The 21,867-nt window shown below is 47.6% G+C and overlaps 1 protein-coding gene across 1 annotated transcript in view; it reads right to left on the reverse strand.

The window, feature by feature from the left end:
• Positions 1 to 5,574, reverse strand: part of LOC120921618 — a 43,327-nt gene extending 37,753 nt beyond the window's left edge. Inside the window, exons 1-3 of the mRNA XM_040334126.1 lie at positions 5,527 to 5,574; positions 3,338 to 3,382; positions 934 to 979 (exon numbers count right to left, since the gene is read on the reverse strand). Of these exons, the coding sequence (XP_040190060.1) occupies positions 934 to 979; positions 3,338 to 3,352 (61 nt within the window). The 5' untranslated portion in view covers positions 3,353 to 3,382; positions 5,527 to 5,574. The remainder of the gene's footprint in view (positions 1 to 933; positions 980 to 3,337; positions 3,383 to 5,526) is intronic.
• Between the last annotated feature and the right edge of the window lie 16,293 nt (positions 5,575 to 21,867).

A 21,867-nucleotide genomic window follows, 5' to 3' on the forward strand; every position in this document is an offset into this window, starting at 1 on the left:
CATACACACACACACACATACATACATACATACATACACACACACATACACACATACATACATACACACACACATACATACATACACACACACATACATACATACATACATACATACACACACACATACACACATACATACATACATACACACACACATACACACATACATACATACATACACACACACATACACACATACATACATACATACACACACACACGTTGAGTTTTATATATATAGATATAGATTGGTCGTGGCACGGGCAACCGCAATTTGCCATAATGTGCAAATATGAAAAGCACAATTGTACATTATGATGCACTTACCTCCAACATACCTACCTGTCTGCATCCATCCCCATCACTGCCATTATATATTCATTTTCCTGGTCCGCCATCGTCTTGATTTGCAGGTACTAGTGATGTAACACCCGTGCATGCATGCAGCAATTACATTATATCGGCACCGTACCCTGTACCTGCCATCTGTGTCAGGAATGGGCTAATACAATGCGCTGTGCATGCACTGCAGTTGGTGTAAAGATTGATGCCAGGTAAGTAAAAGAGTCATTTTTTATTTTTTTCAGAAAATAAATGTAATTCTCTTTGACCAAAATTTAGATTGCGTTTTAAAGCTTTACTTCCTCTTTAAACCAAAGTAAATAAAACAGTACTGGAAAACATGTAAAAAATGAGCCTGCAGCACCACCTGCTGGTCCAAAATAATAAAAAAAAATACATGATATTGATAGGTAGTATTTTAGATTTCTCTAAATTCTAAATACAAATATAAATATTTTGGACCTGAACATTAAACATGGAGTACAGAACCCCCCCACAGCCCCCTAGTAGATGAAGAAAGGACATCTGTGTGTTTTTAGGGGTCTCGTTGGGATTTTAAAATGTCTGTTTGGAAACTCCCGGCACTCACCTGATGAAGAGGCAATCAGGAATCCTGTACAGAGCAAGGCCAGAATCTGGGGGGGGAAAAGATCAGAACAATTGTGTAATACACAGTCTGTATAAAGATCCTAATGAGGGAATTGTAGATATTGTAGATTAACCCCCCCTTCCCCTAGCTTAAATCCTCTCCCTCCCCAAATTCCCCCTCCCAACTCAAATCCCCTCCCTCCCCAAATCCCCCCTCCCAGCTCAAATCCCTCCTCCTAGCTCAAATCCCCTCCCTCCCAGCTCAAGTCCCTCCTCCTAGCTCAAATCCCCTCCCTCCCCTAATCCCCCCTCCCAGCTCAAATCCTCCCTCCCCAAATTCCTCCTCCCTCCCCAAAATCCCTCCTCCCAGCTCAAATCCCCCCTCCCAGCTCAAATTCTCTCCCTCCCCAAATCCCCCTCCCCAAATCCTCTCCCTCCCCAAATCCCCCTCCCAGATCAAATCATCTCCCTCCTCAAACCCCCTCTCCCTCCACAAATCCTCCCTCCCCAAATCCTCCCTCCTAACTCAAATTCACTCCCTCCCCAAATTCATCTTCCCAGCTCAGATCCTCTCCCTCCTCAAACCCCTCTCCCAGCTCAAATCCTGTCCCTCCCCAAATTCCCCCTCCCAGATAAAATCCTCTCCCTCCCCAAATTCCCCCTCCCAACTCAAATTCTCTCCCTCCCCAAATCCCTCCTCCCAGATCAAATCCTCTCCCTCCCCAAATCCTTCCTCCCAGCTCCAATCACCTCCCGGCTCAACTCCTCTCTCTCTCACTCCCCAAATCCTCCCTCCCAGTGGAAATCCTCTCCCTCCCCAAATTCCCCCTCCCAACTCAAATTCTCTCCCTCCCCAAATCCCTCCTCCCAGATCAAATTCTCTCCCTCCCCAAATTCCCCCTCCCAGATCAAATCCTCTCCCTCCCCAAATCCTTCCTCCCAGCTCAAATCCTCTCCCTCCCCAAATCCCCCCTCCCAGCTCCAATCACCTCCCGGCTCAACTCCTCTCTCTCTCACTCCCCAAATCCTCCCTCCCAGTGGAAATCCTCTCCCTCCCCAAATTCCCCCTCCCAACTCAAATTCTCTCCCTCCCCAAATCCCTCCTCCCAGATCAAATTCTCTCCCTCCCCAAATTCCCCCTCCCAGATCAAATCCTCTCCCTCCCCAAATCCTTCCTCCCAGCTCAAATCCTCTCCCTCCCCAAATCTCCCCTCCCAGCTCCAATCACCTCCCGGCTCAACTCCTCTCTCTCTCACTCCCCAAATCCTCCCTCCCAGTGGAAATCCTCTGCCTCCCAAAATTCCCCCTCCCTGCTCAAATCCTCTCCCACCCCAAATCCCCCCTCCCAGCTCAAATCCTCCTCCTCTCCAAACTCCCCTCCCAGCTGAAATCCTCTTCCTCCCCAAATCCTCCCTCCCTGCTCAAATCCTGTCCCTCCCCAAATTCCCCCTCCCAGATAAAATCGTCTCCCTCCCCAAATTCACCCTCCCAGATCAAATCCTCTCCCTCCCCAAATTCACCTTCCCTGCTCAAATCCCCCCTCCCAGATCAAATCCTCTCCCTCCCCAAATCCCCCCTCCCAGCTCAAATCCTCTCCCTCCCCAAATCTCCCCTCCCAGCTCAAATCCTCTCCCTCCCCAAATCCCCCCTCCCAGATCAAATCCTCTCCCTCCCCAAATCTCCCCTCCCAGCTCAAATCCTCTCCCTCCCCAAATCTCCCCTCCCAGATCAAATCCTCTCCCTCCCCAAATCCTCCCTCCCAGATCAAATCCTCTCCCTCCCCAAATCCTCCCTCCCAGATCAAATCCTCTCCCTCCCCAAATCTCCCCTCCCAGCTCAAATCCTCTCCCTCCCCAAATCTCCCCTCCCAGATCAAATCCTCTCCCTCCCCAAATCCTCCCTCCCAGATCAAATCCTCTCCCTCCCCAAATCCTCCCTCCCAACTCAAATTCACTCCCTCCCCTATATTCACCTTCCCGGCTCCCTCCCAGTGGAAATCCTCTGCCTCCCCAAATTCCTCCTCCCCCTCCCAGCTCACCCCCCCCCCCCACTGCAAATTTCATTCTCCCAGCACAAATAACCCCAAATTTTCCCTCCAAGTACAAATCTCCAATTCATCCGTACTAGCACAAATCCCCCCCCCCCCCAACCCCCCTCCTAACACAATCCCCCTTCCAAATCTCCCCTTCTAGCAAAATGCCCCAAATGCCCACTGTGCCCTGGGCAGCCTCCCCTCCTGCCCACCCCTTGACTTGGCCCCGGACTGTATACCTTGTTGGTTGCAGAAGACAATAGGAAACTAGGAAGAGGTGACATGAGGCCGGTAGAGAAGATCAGTGCTATTCCAGAGATGGAGGAAATGCTTCTCCATTCATACCTCCAACCCGTTCCCATAAAGGACTTACCAAGATCCTCGGCATGGTGTCACCGGGCAGCTGGAAACTCTTCACCTGGAAGGAAAGCACAAGAGTCAGAGCCTGGGGGGTAATAGATCCGTATCCTCCGCATTCCATTCTGTATGTTTACTTCTGTAGATCACACAGATAGATGGGAACTTTCTCTATGACTCAACTGGAGGACACAAAAGGGGAAGCTCTGCTCACCCGTCCCTCCACAGAGACGTTACCAGAGACTCTGAGCTTCTGATAACGAAAAGGGAACAGTCATTTGGTCACAAAACAACTGGGCAGGGCTTCCCTGTATGATGGAGGGGTCCCTGTATGATGGGGGGTCCCTGTATGATGGGGGTCCCTGTATGATGGAGGGGTCCCTGTATGATGGAGGGGTCCCTGTATGGTGGAGGGGTCCCTGTATGATGAATTGATCCCCTACACCTCCAACATAGAGGGACACCTTCACCATACCCCACATTCATTCCACTGAATAGTGGAGGGGTCCCTGTATGATGGAGAGGTCCCTGAATAGTGGAGGGGTTCAGGAATGGTGGAGAGGTCCCTGTATGGTGGAGAGGTCCCTGAATAGTGGAGGGGTCCTGGAATGGTGGAGAGGTCCCTGTATGGTGGAGGGGTCCTTGTATGATGGAGGGGTCCCTGTAGAATGGAGGGGAACCTGATTGGTGGAGGGGTCCCTGTATGATGGAAGGATCCCTGTAGCATGGAGGGGGTCCCTGTATGGTAGAAGGGTCCCTTTAGAATGTAGGGGCCCTGTATGGTGGAGGGGTCCCTGTATGATGGAAGGGTCCTCGTATGGTGGAGGGGTCCCTGTATGATGGAAGGGTCCTCGTATGGTGGAGGGGTCCTGTATGATGGAAGGGTCCTCGTATGGTGGAGGGGTCCTGTATGGTGGAGGGGTCCTGTATGGTGAAGGGGTCCCTATATGATGGAGGGGTCCCTGTATGGTGGAGGGGTCCTGTATGGTGGAGGGGTCCCTGTATGATGGAAGGGTCCTCGTATGGTGGAGGGGTCCCTGTATGATGGAAGGGTCCTCGTATGGTGGAGGGGTCCTGTATGATGGAAGGGTCCTCGTATGGTGGAGGGGTCCCTGTATGATGGAAGGGTCCTCGTATGGTGGAGGGGTCCTGTATGATGGAAGGGTCCTCGTATGGTGGAGGGGTCCCTGTATGATGGAAGGGTCCTCGTATGGTGGAGGGGTCCTGTATGATGGAAGGGTCCTCGTATGGTGGAGGGGTCCCTGTATGATGGAAGGGTCCTCGTATGGTGGAGGGGTCCCTGTATGATGGAAGGGTCCTCGTATGGTGGAGGGGTCCTGTATGATGGAAGGGTCCTCGTATGGTGGAGGGGTCCTGTATGGTGGAGGGGTCCTGTATGGTGGAGGGGTCCCTATATGATGGAGGGGTCCCTGTATGGTGGAGGGGTCCTGTATGGTGGAGGGGTCCTGTATGGTGGAGGGGTCCCTATATGATGGAGGGGTCCCTGTATGGTGGAGGGGTCCTGTATGGTGGAGGGGTCCCTATATGATGGAGTAGGGTGAACACATTTCCAAACTGCCATTCAGGGACACACCCCCGGCCCTCCCCCTTCCTAATTTTTTTTTATTTTGTATACCTTTTTTTGTGACCCCATAGATTCCACTGGTTCATCCTGGTACCTGTAGTTCTTCATTGGTTGGGGGTCACATCTTCATCTCTGAGGGATTCATGGTGGGACCTGTAGTCCTTCACTTTTGGGGTCACATCCTCCCAAAAGTGAAGGACTACAAGTCCCAGCATGAACTCCTAATATCTAAAGATGTGATCCCCTCCCCTCCAAATTTGAAGGACTACAACACCCAGCATGAACCCCCTGAGATCTAAGGGTGTGATCCCATAGATTTCACAGATCTATGCTGGGACCTGTAGTTCTTCACTAGTTGGGGAGGGGTGTCACATCTTTAGCTCTGAGGGGTTCATGCTGGGACCTGTGTCAGTTTCATTCCCGGGACACTGTATTGTCCCAGAGTGAAGCTGCCCGGGACAGACCTGCAGAATGCGGGACTGTCCCGGGCAATCTGGGACACGTGGTCACCCTATGATGGAGGGGTCCCTGTATGATGGAGCTGTGAAGGGTTAATAAGAGATTGGAGGGTCTCTCTGTATTGGGTGATGATTATTATGGGATGTGGGGTCTCCACTCACCGTCCAGCGACTCTCCCGTCCAAAGTCTCCCTGTATATGAGGAGGTGAGCGCTCTGCACACCCGGGGTCATTGTCCCCTCCCCTCCCCCTCCCAATACACAAGTCACAGGAGTTCTATACATGGATATTTCATACACATCACTTCTATCACTTCTATCACTTCTATTACTTCTATCACTTCTATCACTTCTATCACTTCTATCACAACTTCTATCACTTCTATCACTTCTATCACTTCTATCACTTCTATCACTTCTATCACAACTTCTATCACTTCTATTACTTCTATCACTTCTATCACTTCTATCACTTCTATCACTTATATCACTTATATCACTTATATCACTTCTATCACTTCTATCACTTCTATTACTTCTATCACTTCTATCACTTCTATCACTTCTATCACTTCTATCACAACTTCTATCACTTCTATCACTTCTATCACTTCTATCACTTCTATCACTTCTATCACTTCTATCACAACTTCTATCACTTCTATCACTTCTATCACTTCTATCACTTCTATCACAACTTCTATCACTTCTATTACTTCTATCACTTCTATCACTTCTATCACTTATATCACTTATATCACTTCTATCACTTCTATCACTTCTATCACTTCTATCACTTCTATTACTTCTATCACTTCTATCACTTCTATTACTTCTATCACTTCTATCACTTCTATCACTTCTATCACTTCTATCACTTCTATTACTTCTATCACTTCTATCACTTCTATCACTTCTATCACTTCTATCACTTCTATCACTTCTATCACTTCTATCACTTCTATCACTTCTATCACTTCTATCACTTCTATCACTTCTATCACTTCTATTACTTCTATCACTTCTATCACTTCTATTACTTCTATCACTTCTATCACTTCTATCACTTCTATCACAACTTCTATCACTTCTATTACTTCTATCACTTCTATCACTTCTATCACTTCTATCACTTCTATTACTTCTATCACTTCTATCACTTCTATCACTTCTATCACAACTTCTATCACTTCTATTACTTCTATCACTTCTATCACTTCTATCACTTCTATCACTTCTATCACTTATATCACTTCTATCACTTATATCACTTCTATCACTTCTATCACTTCTATTACTTCTATCACTTCTATCACTTCTATTACTTCTATCACTTCTATCACTTCTATTACTTCTATCACTTCTATCACTTCTATCACTTCTATCACTTCTATCACTTCTATCACTTCTATCACAACTTCTATCACTTCTATTACTTCTATCACTTCTATCACTTCTATCACTTCTATCACTTCTATTACTTCTATCACTTCTATCACTTCTATCACTTCTATCACAACTTCTATCACTTCTATTACTTCTATCACTTCTATCACTTCTATCACTTCTATCACTTCTATCACTTATATCACTTCTATCACTTATATCACTTCTATCACTTCTATCACTTCTATTACTTCTATCACTTCTATCACTTCTATTACTTCTATCACTTCTATCACTTCTATTACTTCTATCACTTCTATCACTTCTATCACTTCTATCACTTCTATCACTTATATCACTTCTATCACTTCTATCACTTCTATCACTTCTATCACTTCTATTACTTCTATTACTTCTATCACTTCTATCACTTCTATCACTTCTATCACTTCTATCACTTCTATCACAACTTCTATCACTTCTATTACTTCTATCACTTCTATCACTTCTATCACTTCTATCACTTCTATCACTTCTATCACTTCTATCACTTCTATTACTTCTATCACTTCTATCACTTCTATCACTTCTATCACTTCTATTACTCAGAAAAGATACAATGGAAGCAGATCTGCTCATCACACAGCAAGAGAAATCTTCCCCCCGGGGGGGTCGGAGAAATTTCCTTTAAAACTTTAGGAGCTAAAAAATTAGAGACCGTCTCACCCAACTATACATCCTACATCGCTCATACCTGACACCTCATCGAATCGCAAAGTTTAGACCGGGGAGTGACCCCAACTGCCCGGGCTGTGGCTGTTCCAACGCCTCCTTCTATCATCTCCTCTGGGAATGCCCCTGTGTGCGAGGTTTCTGGACACAGGTGGTCCAGTTCCTTCACGACCGTATGGGGTCACCATGGTCCCTATGCCCCCGCCAATGCTTACTCGGGCTTCTTTCACTGTCTGAGGCCGAGAAATACCTCAACATCTTTGTAGTATTTATTTGTATTGTATATTATTATTATTATTAGTAGTAGTAGTAGTAGTAGTGGCAGTGGTAGTAGTAGTGTAGTAGTAGTAGTAGTGGTAGTAGTATTTATTTGTATTGTATATTAATATTAGTAGTAGTAGCAGTGGTAGCAGTAGTAGTAGTAGTAGTAATCAGTGCTGAGACACGGTCATTCAGTGTCCAGGGCAAAGATGCCCTGTGTGATACATTTGCCTATATGTCTCAGTTTACTGCTCCCTGCTAGCCAGGTTATTGATGTGCTAATGTCCCCTCACTATTTCTAAAGGTTAATTGATCTATTGTGTTGTGTGAAGGAGAGCTTGGTTTAAGTGGCTTGGGTTAATTATTCTGATTGCTTCATTGTGGTAATTATCTCTCTATATGCGGGGTCGAGCGGTCTGGTTGATGTATTCAGTACAGCTAGTGCTCAGCGTCATTGATGTCATTGTCTAAAGAAAATGTGTTTTCAGCATCGGCCCCGTCGTGTCTGCCTATAATCTGTATGGAAGCCCCAGTGTGAGGGGGGCGGAGATTTGTCATTGTAACAGTTTTGGAAATGACATATAAGCTGTGTGTGTTATAACATTAAAGTCTGTGTTGTTCAAGCAGTAAGCTGGTCTCATGTGTGGCTTTCTGGGCGATTCCAGGGATATCCCTCCTCGTGGAATATTGGGGTGATTTTCGTTATGGGAAGAAGGGAACGTTGACGGGGATATCATACCGATACCGTCACAAATTGGTTGGCAGCGGTGGGATTTTTCCCTTCTATTCCCCTTCACACCCGGATTCCAAGCAGACACTGGAAGAACTACTGGAAGTTCGTGGAAGGATTGCTAGCAACAAAACCAAGCGGGTCATCATGGCAGAATTAATGGAGCTAGACCAGGAGGACGGGATTGCAGCAACGCCAGCAGTACAAGAGATGGAGACACCAGTGATTCAGGAGGAGGAATCGCCAGCCAACAAGCTAATGAGAGAGAAGCTAGCGTGGTTCGGCCCGAACCCAACGCCAGATGTGGTACTGAAAGTGATGGACATGTTAGTAAACGCAGAGCTACAGAAGGATAAACAAATAAGGGACGCAGAGCTACAGTTAAAACTGGCAGCAGTCCAACAAGCAGCCGCACCTTCTACGAACAGTGAGTACAGCACAGCAGACGCAAGGAAGATTCCGTTTAGCGCTTTTAAAGCTTTTGATGAAAAGGACTGTGAGATTGATAACTTCCTGGCGGATTTTGAGCGACAATGTAACCTGCACCGAATAGCTAGAGGAGACTGGGTTGCAATATTGTCAGGCAAACTGTCAGGCAAAGCTTCTGATGCTTTCCGGACCGTGCCAGATCAGGATATTCATAGCTACGCCCGGGTTAAAGAAGTGCTCCTGGCTCGTTATGCAGTAACCCCAGAGTCCCACCGACAGAAGTTCAGGGACTCACGCAAAACCACGAAAGACTCTTATGCGGAATGGGCATGCCAATTGTCCCGGTCGGCCTCTAACTGGGCTAACAGCAGCCAGGCCACCACCGCAGAGGACATTTTGCAACTAATGCTCCTGGAGCAATTTTACAATCACATCCAGACGGACGTCAAGGATTGGGTGAGAGATCGCAGGCCCATGACTCTACCAGAGGCCGCGAAGTTGGCGGATGAATATGCAGATACTCGCAAGACGAACCAGGTCACACCACAGGAACAACCTCCACCACAAACGGTGCCCTCACACCCACCAACCGCTAGATACCAACCTCCTAACAGACCGGTGACATCTAGCCCTCGCTATCATCGCCAGGAGGGCAACGAACAACGCTGCTTCCGGTGCAAACAGCTGGGTCACTTCAAGCAGAATTGCCCCATGAATGACAACACCAGGTCAAATTGGTCTCAACCTGGGTACCGCCCACCAGCAGCAGCCCATTGTGTAGACTCGGCTTGGGATCCAAAGGAGCTGGGTCAGGAAGAACCATTGGGCACCCCTTACGAAGCCCTCATGGTACAATCTGTTATTACGGACAACAGGGAACACCATTGTCAGCTGGTCATGGGCGACAGCCCTGAGCCGGAGGGGCCCTGGAGGGAGCTGGGCAGAAAGAGGCACCGCCGGCCACCCTTCAAGAAGAAGAGGTCCTGGAAGCCGTATAATAAGCTGACCTGGGAGGAGAAGAAGCGACTGGAGGAGAGGGAGTCGCAGCGGGCGTCCCAGATGCGTGCCGAGATGTTCGCCAAGGGCCCACCGGTGGCCCCTTACACCACCACCCAGTTCCTGATGATGAAGGACCACGTGGAGAGCCTGCAGGACATGAGCAAGCAGGAGCTGATCCGTGAGTACATAGAGCTGGAGGAGTGCATAAGCCGCATGGAGGAGGAGAACAACCACCTGAGGTCACAGCAGCATGAACTGGAGATGGAGCTGGAGAAGCTCCAAGAGGAGAACCGGCGGCTGCGGAGGGAGCAGGGGGTGGCTGACCTTATGGGGCTCTGATTCCCCTCCCCCCCCCCCCCCGGACTCTGAGCACCAGTGCTACAGCATTTCAACAAATATAACTTTTTCTTTTTATGAATCTCCTGGGATTGTCACTTCAGAGCCATAACCTGCCCCCTCCCATAGCGGGACACCTAGACGGCGGCGCACAGACCCATTCGCTGTCTTCACACTGACTTCTGGTGACTTTGCAGATCGCACAAAGACTTGGGGACTGACCGGCGTGTGATCTGACGACCCGGTGACATACCTGAGTCTGAAGCAGTTGCCAAGGGAGGTCAGTCATGCCAAACGGAGTTAACCTCTGACTAATAGCTCTGAACCCGTCAACCCTACTGGACCAGGGAAGGTCCAACCGGGTTTGCCGGAGCAGGGAGCAAAAGGGGGGCCATTGTGATACATTTGCCTATATGTCTCAGTTTACTGCTCCCTGCTAGCCAGGTTATTGATGTGCTAATGTCCCCTCACTATTTCTAAAGGTTAATTGATCTATTGTGTTGTGTGAAGGAGAGCTGGGTTTAAGTGGCTTGGGTTAATTATTCTGATTGCTTCATTGTGGTAATTATCTCTCTATATGCGGGGTCGAGCGGTCTGGTTGATGTATTCAGTACAGCTAGTGCTCAGCGTCATTGATGTCATTGTCTAAAGAAAATGTGTTTCAGCATCGGCCCCGTCGTGTCTACCTACTCATCTGTATGGAAGCCCCAGTGTGAGGGGGGCGGAGATTTGTCATTGTAACAGTTTTGGAAATGACATATAAGCTGTGTGTTATAACATTAAAGTCTGTGTTGTTCAAGCAGTAAGCTGGTCTCATGTGTGGCTTTCTGGGCGATTCCAGGGATATCCCTCCTCGTGGAATATTGGGGTGATTTTCGTTATGGGAAGAAGGGAACGTTGACGGGGATATCATACCGATACCGTCACACCCTGGATGCCTTTGCACCCAGGGCAGCCGCTCCTTCTGCCCACCCCGGGCCCTGGTAGTAGTAGTAGTAGTAGTAGTAGTAGTATCTATTTGTATGTGTTGTATTATTATCATCAGTCATTATTATTCTTATATTACGACCACCTAGAACTTCAAGGCTCCATGGAAATGGAAATGTTCCGCTGGTTCCTGGGTGTCATTAGTGACGCAATACTTATCATGAACGATCTAATAAACCAATCATGACAAGACCAGGAATTATTATTATTATTATTATACAGAATTTACTGTATATGGTGCCAACAGTTTGCTCAGCACTTTACAACATTCAGAAAGACAGTACAATACAATTAGATACAGGAGGGATCATTGGAGATTACACTCTAATCAGACTGGAGGTTGTCCGGGAGTCACATGATGACATGGGGAGTCAGTGACAGAAATTAAGGATATCTGGGGGGGGGGGGGTCACTAAAAATGCTAAATTATGGGGGGGGTTAGGAATGAAGGGAGGCGTTAGGAATAATAGGCGGTGTCAGGAATGATGGAGTGGTCAGGAATGATGGGAGGCGTTAGGAATGATGGGAGGGGTTAGGAATGATGGAGGTGTTAGGAATGATGGAGGTGTTAGGAATGATGGGAGGTGTTAGGAATAATGGGAGGTGTTAGGAATGATGGGAGGCGTCAGGAAAGATGGGAGGGGTCAGGAAAGATGGGAGGGGTCAGGAATGATGGGAGTGGTCAGGAATGATAGGAGGGGTTAGGAATAATAGGAGGGGTTAGGAATAATAGGAGGGGTTAGGAATAATAGTAGGTGTTAGGAATGATGGGAGGTGTTAGGAATGATAGGAGGGGTTAGGAATAATAGGAGGGGTCAGGAATGATGGGAGGGGTTAGGAATGATGGGAGGTGTTAGGAATGATGGGAGGTGTTATGAATGATGGGAGGGGTTAGGAATGATGGGAGGTGTTAGGAATGATGGGAGTGGTCAGGAATACTGGGAGGTGTTAGGGATGATGGGAGGGGTTAGGAATGATGGGTGGTGTCAGGAATGATGGGAGGGGTCGGGAATGATGGGAGGTGTTAGGAATGATGGGAGGGGTTAGGAATGATGGGAGGGGTTAGGAATGATGGGAATGGTCAGGGATGATGGAGGGGTTAGGAATGATTGGAGGTGTTAGGAATGATGGGAGGTGTTAGGAATGATAGGAGGTGTTGGGAATGATGGGAGGGGTTGGGAATGATGGGAGGGGTCATATAATGGACATGAATGTCCTTTTCACCCAATGTTCTATCACTACTTGTCCTTCCTGAGCCAAGAACATCTAAACAACGAGGCCCCTCCCTCTGGAAGATTTCGGAGTTCTCCTGGAAGAGCTCCAATGTCACCGCCCCGTAATATTTCCACATCAACAATTCTTTACTCTACTGAAAATGTGCACATTGATGGCCTAAAATGACCCTCCGAGAGACTTTCCACCTCCCCACCCAGATACAATGTGACTTTTACTTCATAGTAACTGTTCCTGAATGTAAATGAAAATTTCCGTCTACTACTCCCCGGGCCCCCATCAGGGGGGTACAGGCATTTCACCTGTAAGGGGCCCGATGGTCCCCAGGGTTTTTTATTTATTATTTATTTATTGCATTATACCTGTAAGGGGCCCCAGCCCCCCCCCCCCCCCGCTTATTTTGCTCCAGGGGGGCCCCTGCCTAATTTGTGATGGCTGACCTGACTACTCCATGGAGTCCAGTGATGTCCTTCCTCCTGGCCAGAGTTCTCCTTGATGGCTCTTATTCCATGCCGCCATCTTGGATCCATCTATCCATCTCCCATACATGTGTGATATTCATATAGCCATCCTCCCATCCATCCATCCCATCCCATCCATCCATCCTCCCATCCATCCATCCATCCATCCTCCCATCCATCCTCCCACCCGTTCACCTATCCTTCCTTCCTTCCCTCCTTCCATAGCTGTCTGTCTGTCTGTCTGTCTATCTATCTATCTATCTATCTATCTATCTATCTATCTATCTATCTATCTATCTATCTATCCATTCATCCATCCTTCCTTCTTTCCATATCCATCTATCTACCCATTTTCCCACCTATCCTTCTTTCCTTTGTTCTTTCCTTCCTCCATTCTTTCTTTTCTATTTGTTTAACCATCATCATTTCAATCTATCCCTTCTACCATCTATCTATTGTATGGGATGGAAGGATTGGATCCTGGATGGCAGTTTTATTTCCCAGCTGTTCAGGTTGTGGTTCCTTTAAGGGGGACAGTTTGAAGGTAATGTTGTGCACTCAAGGGTTCTTCCATCCATCCTTTCATCCTTCCTATCTATTTATCCATCTTCCCGTCTATCAATCCACCTATTCACTCATCCGTCTATCTATCTATCTATTTATCCGTCTTCCCGTCTATCAATCCACCTATTCACTCATCCGTCTATCTATCTATTTATCCGTCTTGCCGTCTGTCTGTCTGTCTTCCCGTCAGTCTGTCTGTCTGTCTGTCTTCCCGTCTGTCTGTCTTCCCGTCTGTCTGTCTGTCTGTCTTCTCGTCTGTCTGTCTGTCTTCCTGTCTGTCTGTCTTCCCGTCTGTCTGTCTTCCCGTCTGTCTGTCTGTTTGTCTTCCCGTCTGTCTGTCTGTCTTCCCGTCTGTCTGTCTGTCTGTCTGTCTTCCCGTCTGTCTGTCTGTCTTCCCGTCTGTCTGTCTGTCTTCCCGTCTGTCTGTCTGTCTTCCCGTCTGTCTGTCTGTCTTCCCGTCTGTCTGTCTTCCCGTCTGTCTGTCTTCCCGTCTGTCTGTCTTCCCGTCTGTCTGTCTTCCCGTCTGTCTGTCTTCCCGTCTGTCTTCCCGTCTGTCTGTCTTTCCGTCTGTCTTCCCGTCTGTCTGTCTTCCCGTCTGTCTTCCCGTCTGTCTGTCTGTCTTCCCGTCTGTCTGTCTGTCTTCCCGTCTGTCTTCCTGTCTGTCTGTCTTCCCGTCTGTCTGTCTGTCTTCCCGTCTGTCTGTCTGTCTGTCTTCCCGTCTGTCTGTCTGTCTTCCCGTCTGTCTTCCTGTCTGTCTGTCTTCCCGTCTGTCTGTCTGTCTTCCCGTCTGTCTGTCTGTCTGTCTTCCTGTCTGTCTGTCTTCCCGTCTGTCTGTCTGTCTTCCCGTCTGTCTGTCTGTCTGTCTTCCTGTCTGTCTGTCTTCCCGTCTGTCTGTCTGTCTTCCCGTCTGTCTGTCTGTCTTCCCGTCTGTCTGTCTGTCTTCCCGTCTGTCTTCCCATCTGTCTTCCCGTCTGTCTATCTGTCTTCCCGTCTGTCTGTCTGTCTGTCTTCCCGTCTGTCTGTCTGTCTTCCCGTCTGTCTTCCTGTCTGTCTATATAGCTGGTTTATCTCTCTCTATCTATCTATCTATCTATCTATCTATCTATCTATCTATCTATCTATCTATCTATCTATCTATCTCTCTATCTGTCTATCTATCCCCCAAGGTTCAAGGAGACAACCCTCATCCCCATCCACTTACAGTTATTCCTGAGTGTTGTAATGTAGAGATGGACACAAGGCGCCGGTCACTTTTAATTGTAGGAGGTTGGCTGATATCCAATCAGAACATCCCAATGTAGCATCCAGTCCAGGCAGGTAGTCTCACTCCTCATGCAGTACTGATCCCCCTGCAGGGAAGATCCGTTCTCTTCCACTATCACCCTTCATATGATGATTTGCTCTTCTCTATAGACGTGTTCAGTAATAAATGTTTTTCTATCTTCTCCAGCTGTATATAGAGGGGACACACCTCTGCCCCGGACCGAAGGGCCTCATATCATGGCTGCCGGCCAGGACACACCTCGGCCCCGGACCGAAGGGCCTCATATCATGGCTGCCGGCCAGGACACTCTCCCTGAAACATTCCTGAAACATCACAATACATCCAAGTATCGGCTCCCAGGCATGACCCCGAGGGCCACAAGGACAGGGAACGTCTGGAAACATAAATATTCGCAGTGCAGTTCACAAGGAACATAGATCCGGATCTATTGTTGTGAAATATTTGACTTTCACCTGGAGGTATTGGATCCCATTCAGAGGATTCCGAGTATGTTGGGCTGATCCGGGATTATTGGGCCTGGTCACAGATCTCCATGTTTATACAGAATCCTTCTACTGGTGGGATCCAAAAATATTTAACCCCTTCCTTACCGGGCACTTAAACCCCTCTCCTGCCCAGGCCAATTTTCAGCTTTCAGCGCTGATGCACTTTGAATGACAATTGATCGGTCATGCAACACTGTACACATAGGAGATTTTTATCGATTGATTGGCACCACTGGTGGGCATTGATAGGTGGCACTCGTGGGCATTGATAGGTGGCACTCGTGGGCATTGATGGTGGGCACTGGCAGGGGGTATGTATTGCACTGATGAGGCGGATGTGCCTCTTCCTCTTCGGGACCGATGTCCCTTGCACACAAGCCGGCAATCGGCTTTTTTTTTTCTCCTCACGCTGTCAGCGGGCCCCCCTTTTGAACACAAGGGCCCGGATTCACGTAGGAGAGTGCATCTTTGTGCGGGCGTAACGTATCCTATTTACGTTACGCCTCCGCAACTTTGACAGGCAAGTGCCGTATTCTCAAACCAAAGTTGCGGCGGCGTAGCGTAAATAGGCCGGCGTAAGCCCGCCTAATTCAAATGTGGAAGATGTGGGCGTGTGTTATGTAAATTTTATCGTGACCCCACGTAAATGACGCTTTTTACGAACGGCGCATGCGCCTTCCGTGAAAGTATCCCAGTGCGCATTCTACAAATTAACCCGCAGGAAGCCATTGCTTTCGACGTGAACGTAAATGACGCCCAGCCCTATTCGCGAAAAACGTACGCAAATGACGTAAAACGTGAAAAATTTTACGCTGTTCCGACGTCCATACTTAACATTGGTACGCCTCATATAGCAGGGGTAACTTTACGCCGGGAAAAGCCTAATGTAAACGGCGTATCTGTAATGCGACGGCCGGGCGTACGTTCGTGAATTGGCGTATCTAGCTGATTTACAAATTTCTAGGCATAAATCAGCGTACACGCCCCTAGCGGCCAGCGTAAATATGCAGTTAAGATACGACGGCGTAGGAGACTTACGCTGGTCGTATCTTATACAAATTCTGGCGTATCTGATTCTTTGAATCAGGCGCCAAGAAACGACGCCTCAGACTCAGAGATACGACGGCGTATCTCCTACGAGAATCTGGGCCAAGGACACAGACTCCAACTCCCTCCAGACTCCCCAACTTCCTCCAACTCCCTACAGACTCCCCAACTTCCTCCAACTCCCTCCAGGCTCCCCAACTCCCTCCAGACTCCCCAACTTTCTCCAACTCCCTCCAGACTCTCCAACTTTCTCCAACTCCCTCCAGACTCTCCAACTCCCTCCAGACTCTCCAACTCCCTCCAGACTCTCCAACTCCCTCCAGACTCTCCAACTCCCTCCAGACTCTCCAACTCCCTCCAGACTCCCCAACTTCCTCCAGACTCTCCAACTCCCTCCAGACTCCCCAACTCCCTCCATACTCCCTCCAGACTTCCCAACTTCCTCCAACTCCCTACAGACTCCTCAACTTCCTCCAGACTCCCCAACTTCTTCCAACTCCCTCCAGACTCCCCAACTTCCTCCAGACTCCCCAACTTCCTCCAGACTCTCCAACTCCCTCCAGACTCCCCAACTCCCTCCATACTCCCTCCAGACTTCCCAACTTCCTCCAACTCCCTACAGACTCCCCAACTTCCTCCAACTCCCTCCAGACTCCCCAACTTTCTCCAACACCCTCCAGACTCTCCAACTCCCTCCAGACTCTCCAACACCCTCCAGACTCTCCAACACCCTCCAGACTCTCCAACACCCTCCAGACTCTCCAACACCCTCCAGACTCTCCAACACCCTCCAGACTCCCCAACTTCCTCCAGACTTCCCAACTCCCTCAAGACTCCCCAACTCCCTCCAGACTCCCCAACTCCCTCCAGACTCCCCAACTCCCTCCAGACTTCCCAACTCCCTCCAGACTCCCCAACTTCCTCCAACTCCCTCCAGACTCCCCAACTCCCTCCGGACTTCCCAACTTCCTCCCGGTACAGGAAGGCAGGCTGTACTGCCTTATTATCTGCTCTTGTGATCAGTGCAATTAGGGTGTGCCCAGGCACACCCAGCACACCCCCTGCACACACGCCTATGATAGTGAGCCGAATGACCTATGTGAGAGTTTGGTGGGCTGCAAAGTGTTTATTTGTTGTATTGCTCCTCCAGCTATCGCGTTTCATCTAGAGAGTGGTATGACGATGGTTGGAGCATCACCCAACCACGAGGGATTTGGATATTTCATCAGCACAAACCTGAGCAATCTCCTGGCAAATCCATCTGGAACACAACAGAGGCTGGTTAGAGACTTTGGTCATTTAGATTTTAGAGGAATTTTCTAAATTCCATGTCAGGGTGAGCTCAATCCGCATTCACCAAATCCTTGAGATGAAGGCATACAGGTAAAGACTGAGAACCTTGTGGCTGCCATGAACCCGGGGGTGGCACCTTCAGAGATGCAGACTCAGGAAGTGGCAACTTCATATCAGTGCGGACTACGGCAGCTAGAAATCTCACCAAGGCCTTTTATGGTCTGGGTTACACTCTGACTCAAGAGGGCTCCTCGGGGGCTGGAGGAATGTAGTAATACAGTAAAACCTTGGTTTGAGAGTAACTTGGTTTGAGAGCATTTTTTTTTTTTTTTTACACTTTTAGTATATACACAATAAGGGGAAACTATTCCCCCTATAATATTTTTTTATTTTGTTCACTTCTCACAATATTGGGGAACTTGATCCCCCTTCTATTATATAGGTTTTTTTTTCTTCTTTTTTTCTTTTTTTCTGTGTGCGCACTTTTATTATATTCACAATAGGGGAAAATTATTTCCCCTATAATTGTTTTTTTTTTAACTTTTTATATTATAGGGGAACTCGACTCCCCTTCTATTATATAGTTTTTTTTATACTCCTTTTTTTTCACTTTTTATATTATAGGGGAACTCGACTCCCCTTCTATTCTATAGTTTTTTGTTTTGTTTTTTTCACTTTTTATATTATAGGGGAACTCGACTCCCCTTCTATTGTATAGTTTTTTGTTTTGTTTTTTTTCACTTTTTATATTATAGGGGAACTCGACTCCCCTTCTATTATATATATATTTTTTTTTTGTTCACTTTTTATATTAATGGGGAACTCGACTCCCCTTCTATTATATAGTTTTTTTTTTTGTTTTTGTTTTTTTTTTTCTCATTTTTTTTTTCACTTTTTATATTATAGGGGAACTTGACTCCCCTTCTATTATATAGTTTTTTTTTGTTTGTTTTTCTCCTTTTTTTTTTTTTTTTTATTATTCTTACACTTTTAGTATATACACAATAAGGGGAAATTATTCCCCCAATAATAATTGTATTTTTTCTCACTTCTCACAATATAGGGGAACCTGATCCCCCTTCTATTATCTATTATACAGTCTTTTTTTTTTTCCCCCTCTTCTTCCTCTCCCTTCTCTCCGGGTCTCTTTGCCCTCTCCCTGTGTCCCCCCCTGAGAATATGCAGGAAGTATTGGCCTGGGGGCGAATTGGGAGAGAGAAAACCCAGAAGTAGTAATGGTAGAAGATGTCTCCTTTCTCTTTTCGTTCTTGTAAGGGGTACTTATTGAGACCAGTTATGTTGTATGTCTGTATGGGTATTGTATGTTGTATTTATTGTACTGTTGGAAAAAAATGAATAAAATAATTTTGTAAAAAAGAGAGCATTTTGCAAGAAAAGCAGCATTTTTTTTTTATAATTTTTCACTTGACATACGGGTAGCGTCATGTCACAATGGAGTATAAAATGGAAGAGAAGCGCCTCTAAAGCTGCGTACACACGATCGAAAAATCCGACAAGAAAACCGGAATTGAAGGAATGTTGGCTCAACTTGTGTTGCATACACGCGCTCACGCGAAATTCCGGCCGTCAAGAACGCGGTGATGTACAAGACGACAACGCGCTGAGAAAAAATTAAGTTCAATGATTCCGAGCATGCGTCAAATTAATTCTGAGCATGCGTGCTTTTCTGCGCGTTGTAATTGCATACAGACGATCGGAATTTCCGACAAGAACTTTCCTTGACGGAAAAATTGAGAACCAGCTCTCAAATTTTTGTTGGCGGGAAATTCCGACAGAAAAAGTCCGATGGAGCCCTACACACGCACGCTCGGAATTTCCAACCAAAAGCTCACTTCGAACTTTTCTTGTCGGAATTTCCGACGGTGTGTGCCTCAGAGGCGCCTCTCTTCTCTTTTATACTCTGGAGCTCCTGCTGGATTTTCCTTCTAATTCCCTTTGTGGAGGCTTCTATCTGTGGACGGACATTTTATGGTCACACAACCAATCACATCGCTAGAATCTTTTTATATGGACTACTACTGAAGGATTTATGAATAAATGGTTGTGGAACTAATCATTTGAGTTTCCATTATTTCTGAATGAATGACTTGTATAGCGCTACTCATGCGAACTGAATCGCCTCTGGGCGCTTTTTCCAGCCAGTGTCTGCTTGGCTGGTGCGGTCATTTACCCCGTAGGATCGTGACCCGCTTGGGGCACACAGTTTTACACACAGATAGATATATATATACCGTATTTATCGGCGTATACCGCGCACTTTTTTGCCCTGAAAATCAGGGCAAAATCGTGGGTGCGCGATATACGCCGATACCCGCTTTCCCGCGCCGAGTTTGAATACTGCGCCGGGATATACCGAGCACAGTACACTTGTGTATATGCGGGCATTCTCGGTTCCTCTCGCGCTCACGTCCTGGACGTACAGGACGTGAGCGCGAGAGTAGCCGAGCCTGCCCGACTATACACGAGTGTACTGTGCTCGGAATATGCCGGCGCAGTATTCAAACTCGGCGCGGGAAAGCGGGAAACGAGCAGGGAGGACACCGCAGAAGGACGCCGGACCCGACGACGAGGACACCCGAAACCAGATACGCTTAAATTAGGCTAAGATACGAGCGGCGTAAGTCTCCTACGCCGTCGTATCTTAGGGTGCATATTTACGCTGGCCGCTAGGTGGCGCGTCCGTCGATTTCAGCGTAGAATATGCAAATGAGCTGGATACGCCGATTCAGAAACGTACGTGCGCCCGGCGCATTTTTTTACGTCGTTTACGTAAGGCTTTTTCCGGCGTAAAGTTAGTCAAACAAAAAGCTGGCCTAGCCAATGTTACGTATGGACGTCGTTCCCCGCGTAAAATTTTGAAATTTTTACGTCGTTTGCGTAAGTCGTCCGTGAATGGGGCTGGACGTAATTTACGTTCACGTCGAAACCAATACGTCCTTGCGGCGTACTTTGGAGCAATGCACACTGGGATATGTACACGGACGGCGTCAATCACGTCGGGTCACCAGTCATTAACATAAAACACGCCCCCCTGTTCCACATTTGAATTAGGCGTGCTTAGGCCGGCCCCATTTACGCTATACCGCCGTAACTTAGGAGGCAAGTGCTTTGTGAATACAGCACTTGCCTCTCTGACTTACGGCGGCGTAGCGTAAATACGATACGCTACGCCGCCTCAAAGTTATGCCAGTCTTTCTGAATCCAGCTAAAAGTGTCATTTCTTCAGTGTTGTCACATGAAAAGATACAAGAAAAGATTTACAAAAATTAAAGGGGTGTACTTACTTTTGTGAGATACTGTGTGCTATATTGTGCAAATATGTTGAACACACACTTCATTACAGTAAGAGGCCTGGGGGGGCCCAAAAAGTGAATTTCCTGCCATGTTTTCCTCAATCGATTCTCTGTTCTGCATCGGGGATGGAGCCTTGCAGTACAAACAGCAGACACCAGAGGGACCCCCAGAGACAGAAATCTTCTATTTATATAAGAGCCGCATAGTCTGCAGCACTGTACACAGTACATAGAGGGGGATATGGATACAATGTATCATGTGTTTCTATTTCTGACATAACAATGGATCTACACACAAAGAAACAACTGGAAATACACATTGTATCCTTTTCTAGGCATTCAGATACAGTGGAACCTCGGGTTGCGAGTAACGTGGTTAACGAGCGTTTCGCAATACGAGGCGCTGTATTTAAAAAAAATCCTTGTGTTGTCTCACAAAACGAGCAGGATTCAGGCCAAAGCAGTGCGCAGTACCGCGTTTGGCCTGAGGTGGGAGGGCACCGGAGCCGAAACGGCCGACCAGCGCCGTTCGGGAATGCTCAAAAAGACTCTCTGGGCCATATTCTTGTACACATCCGGCGGCGTAACGTATGTCCTTTACGTTACTCCGCCGCAAGTTTAACGGGCAAGTGCCTGATTCCCAAACCACTTACCTGTAAACTTGCGGCGGCGTCGCGTAAAGTCCACCCGCGCAAGCACTCCTAATTCAAATGATCCTGGTAGGGGGCGTGGATCATTTAAATTAGGCGCGCTCCCGCGCCGATCGTAATGCGCATGCTCCGTCTGGTAAATGACCCGACGTGCATTGCGCTAAATGACGTCTCAAGGACGTCATTTGTTTTGACGGTAATGTAAATGGCGTCCAGCGCCATTCACGGACGACTTACGCAAACTACGTTAAATTTTCAAATTTCGACGCGGGAACGACGGCCATACTTAACATTGAGTACGCCACCTAGGGG

Source organism: Rana temporaria, assembly GCF_905171775.1.
Source record: "Rana temporaria chromosome 2 unlocalized genomic scaffold, aRanTem1.1 chr2j, whole genome shotgun sequence".
Taxonomy (NCBI): domain Eukaryota; kingdom Metazoa; phylum Chordata; class Amphibia; order Anura; family Ranidae; genus Rana; species Rana temporaria.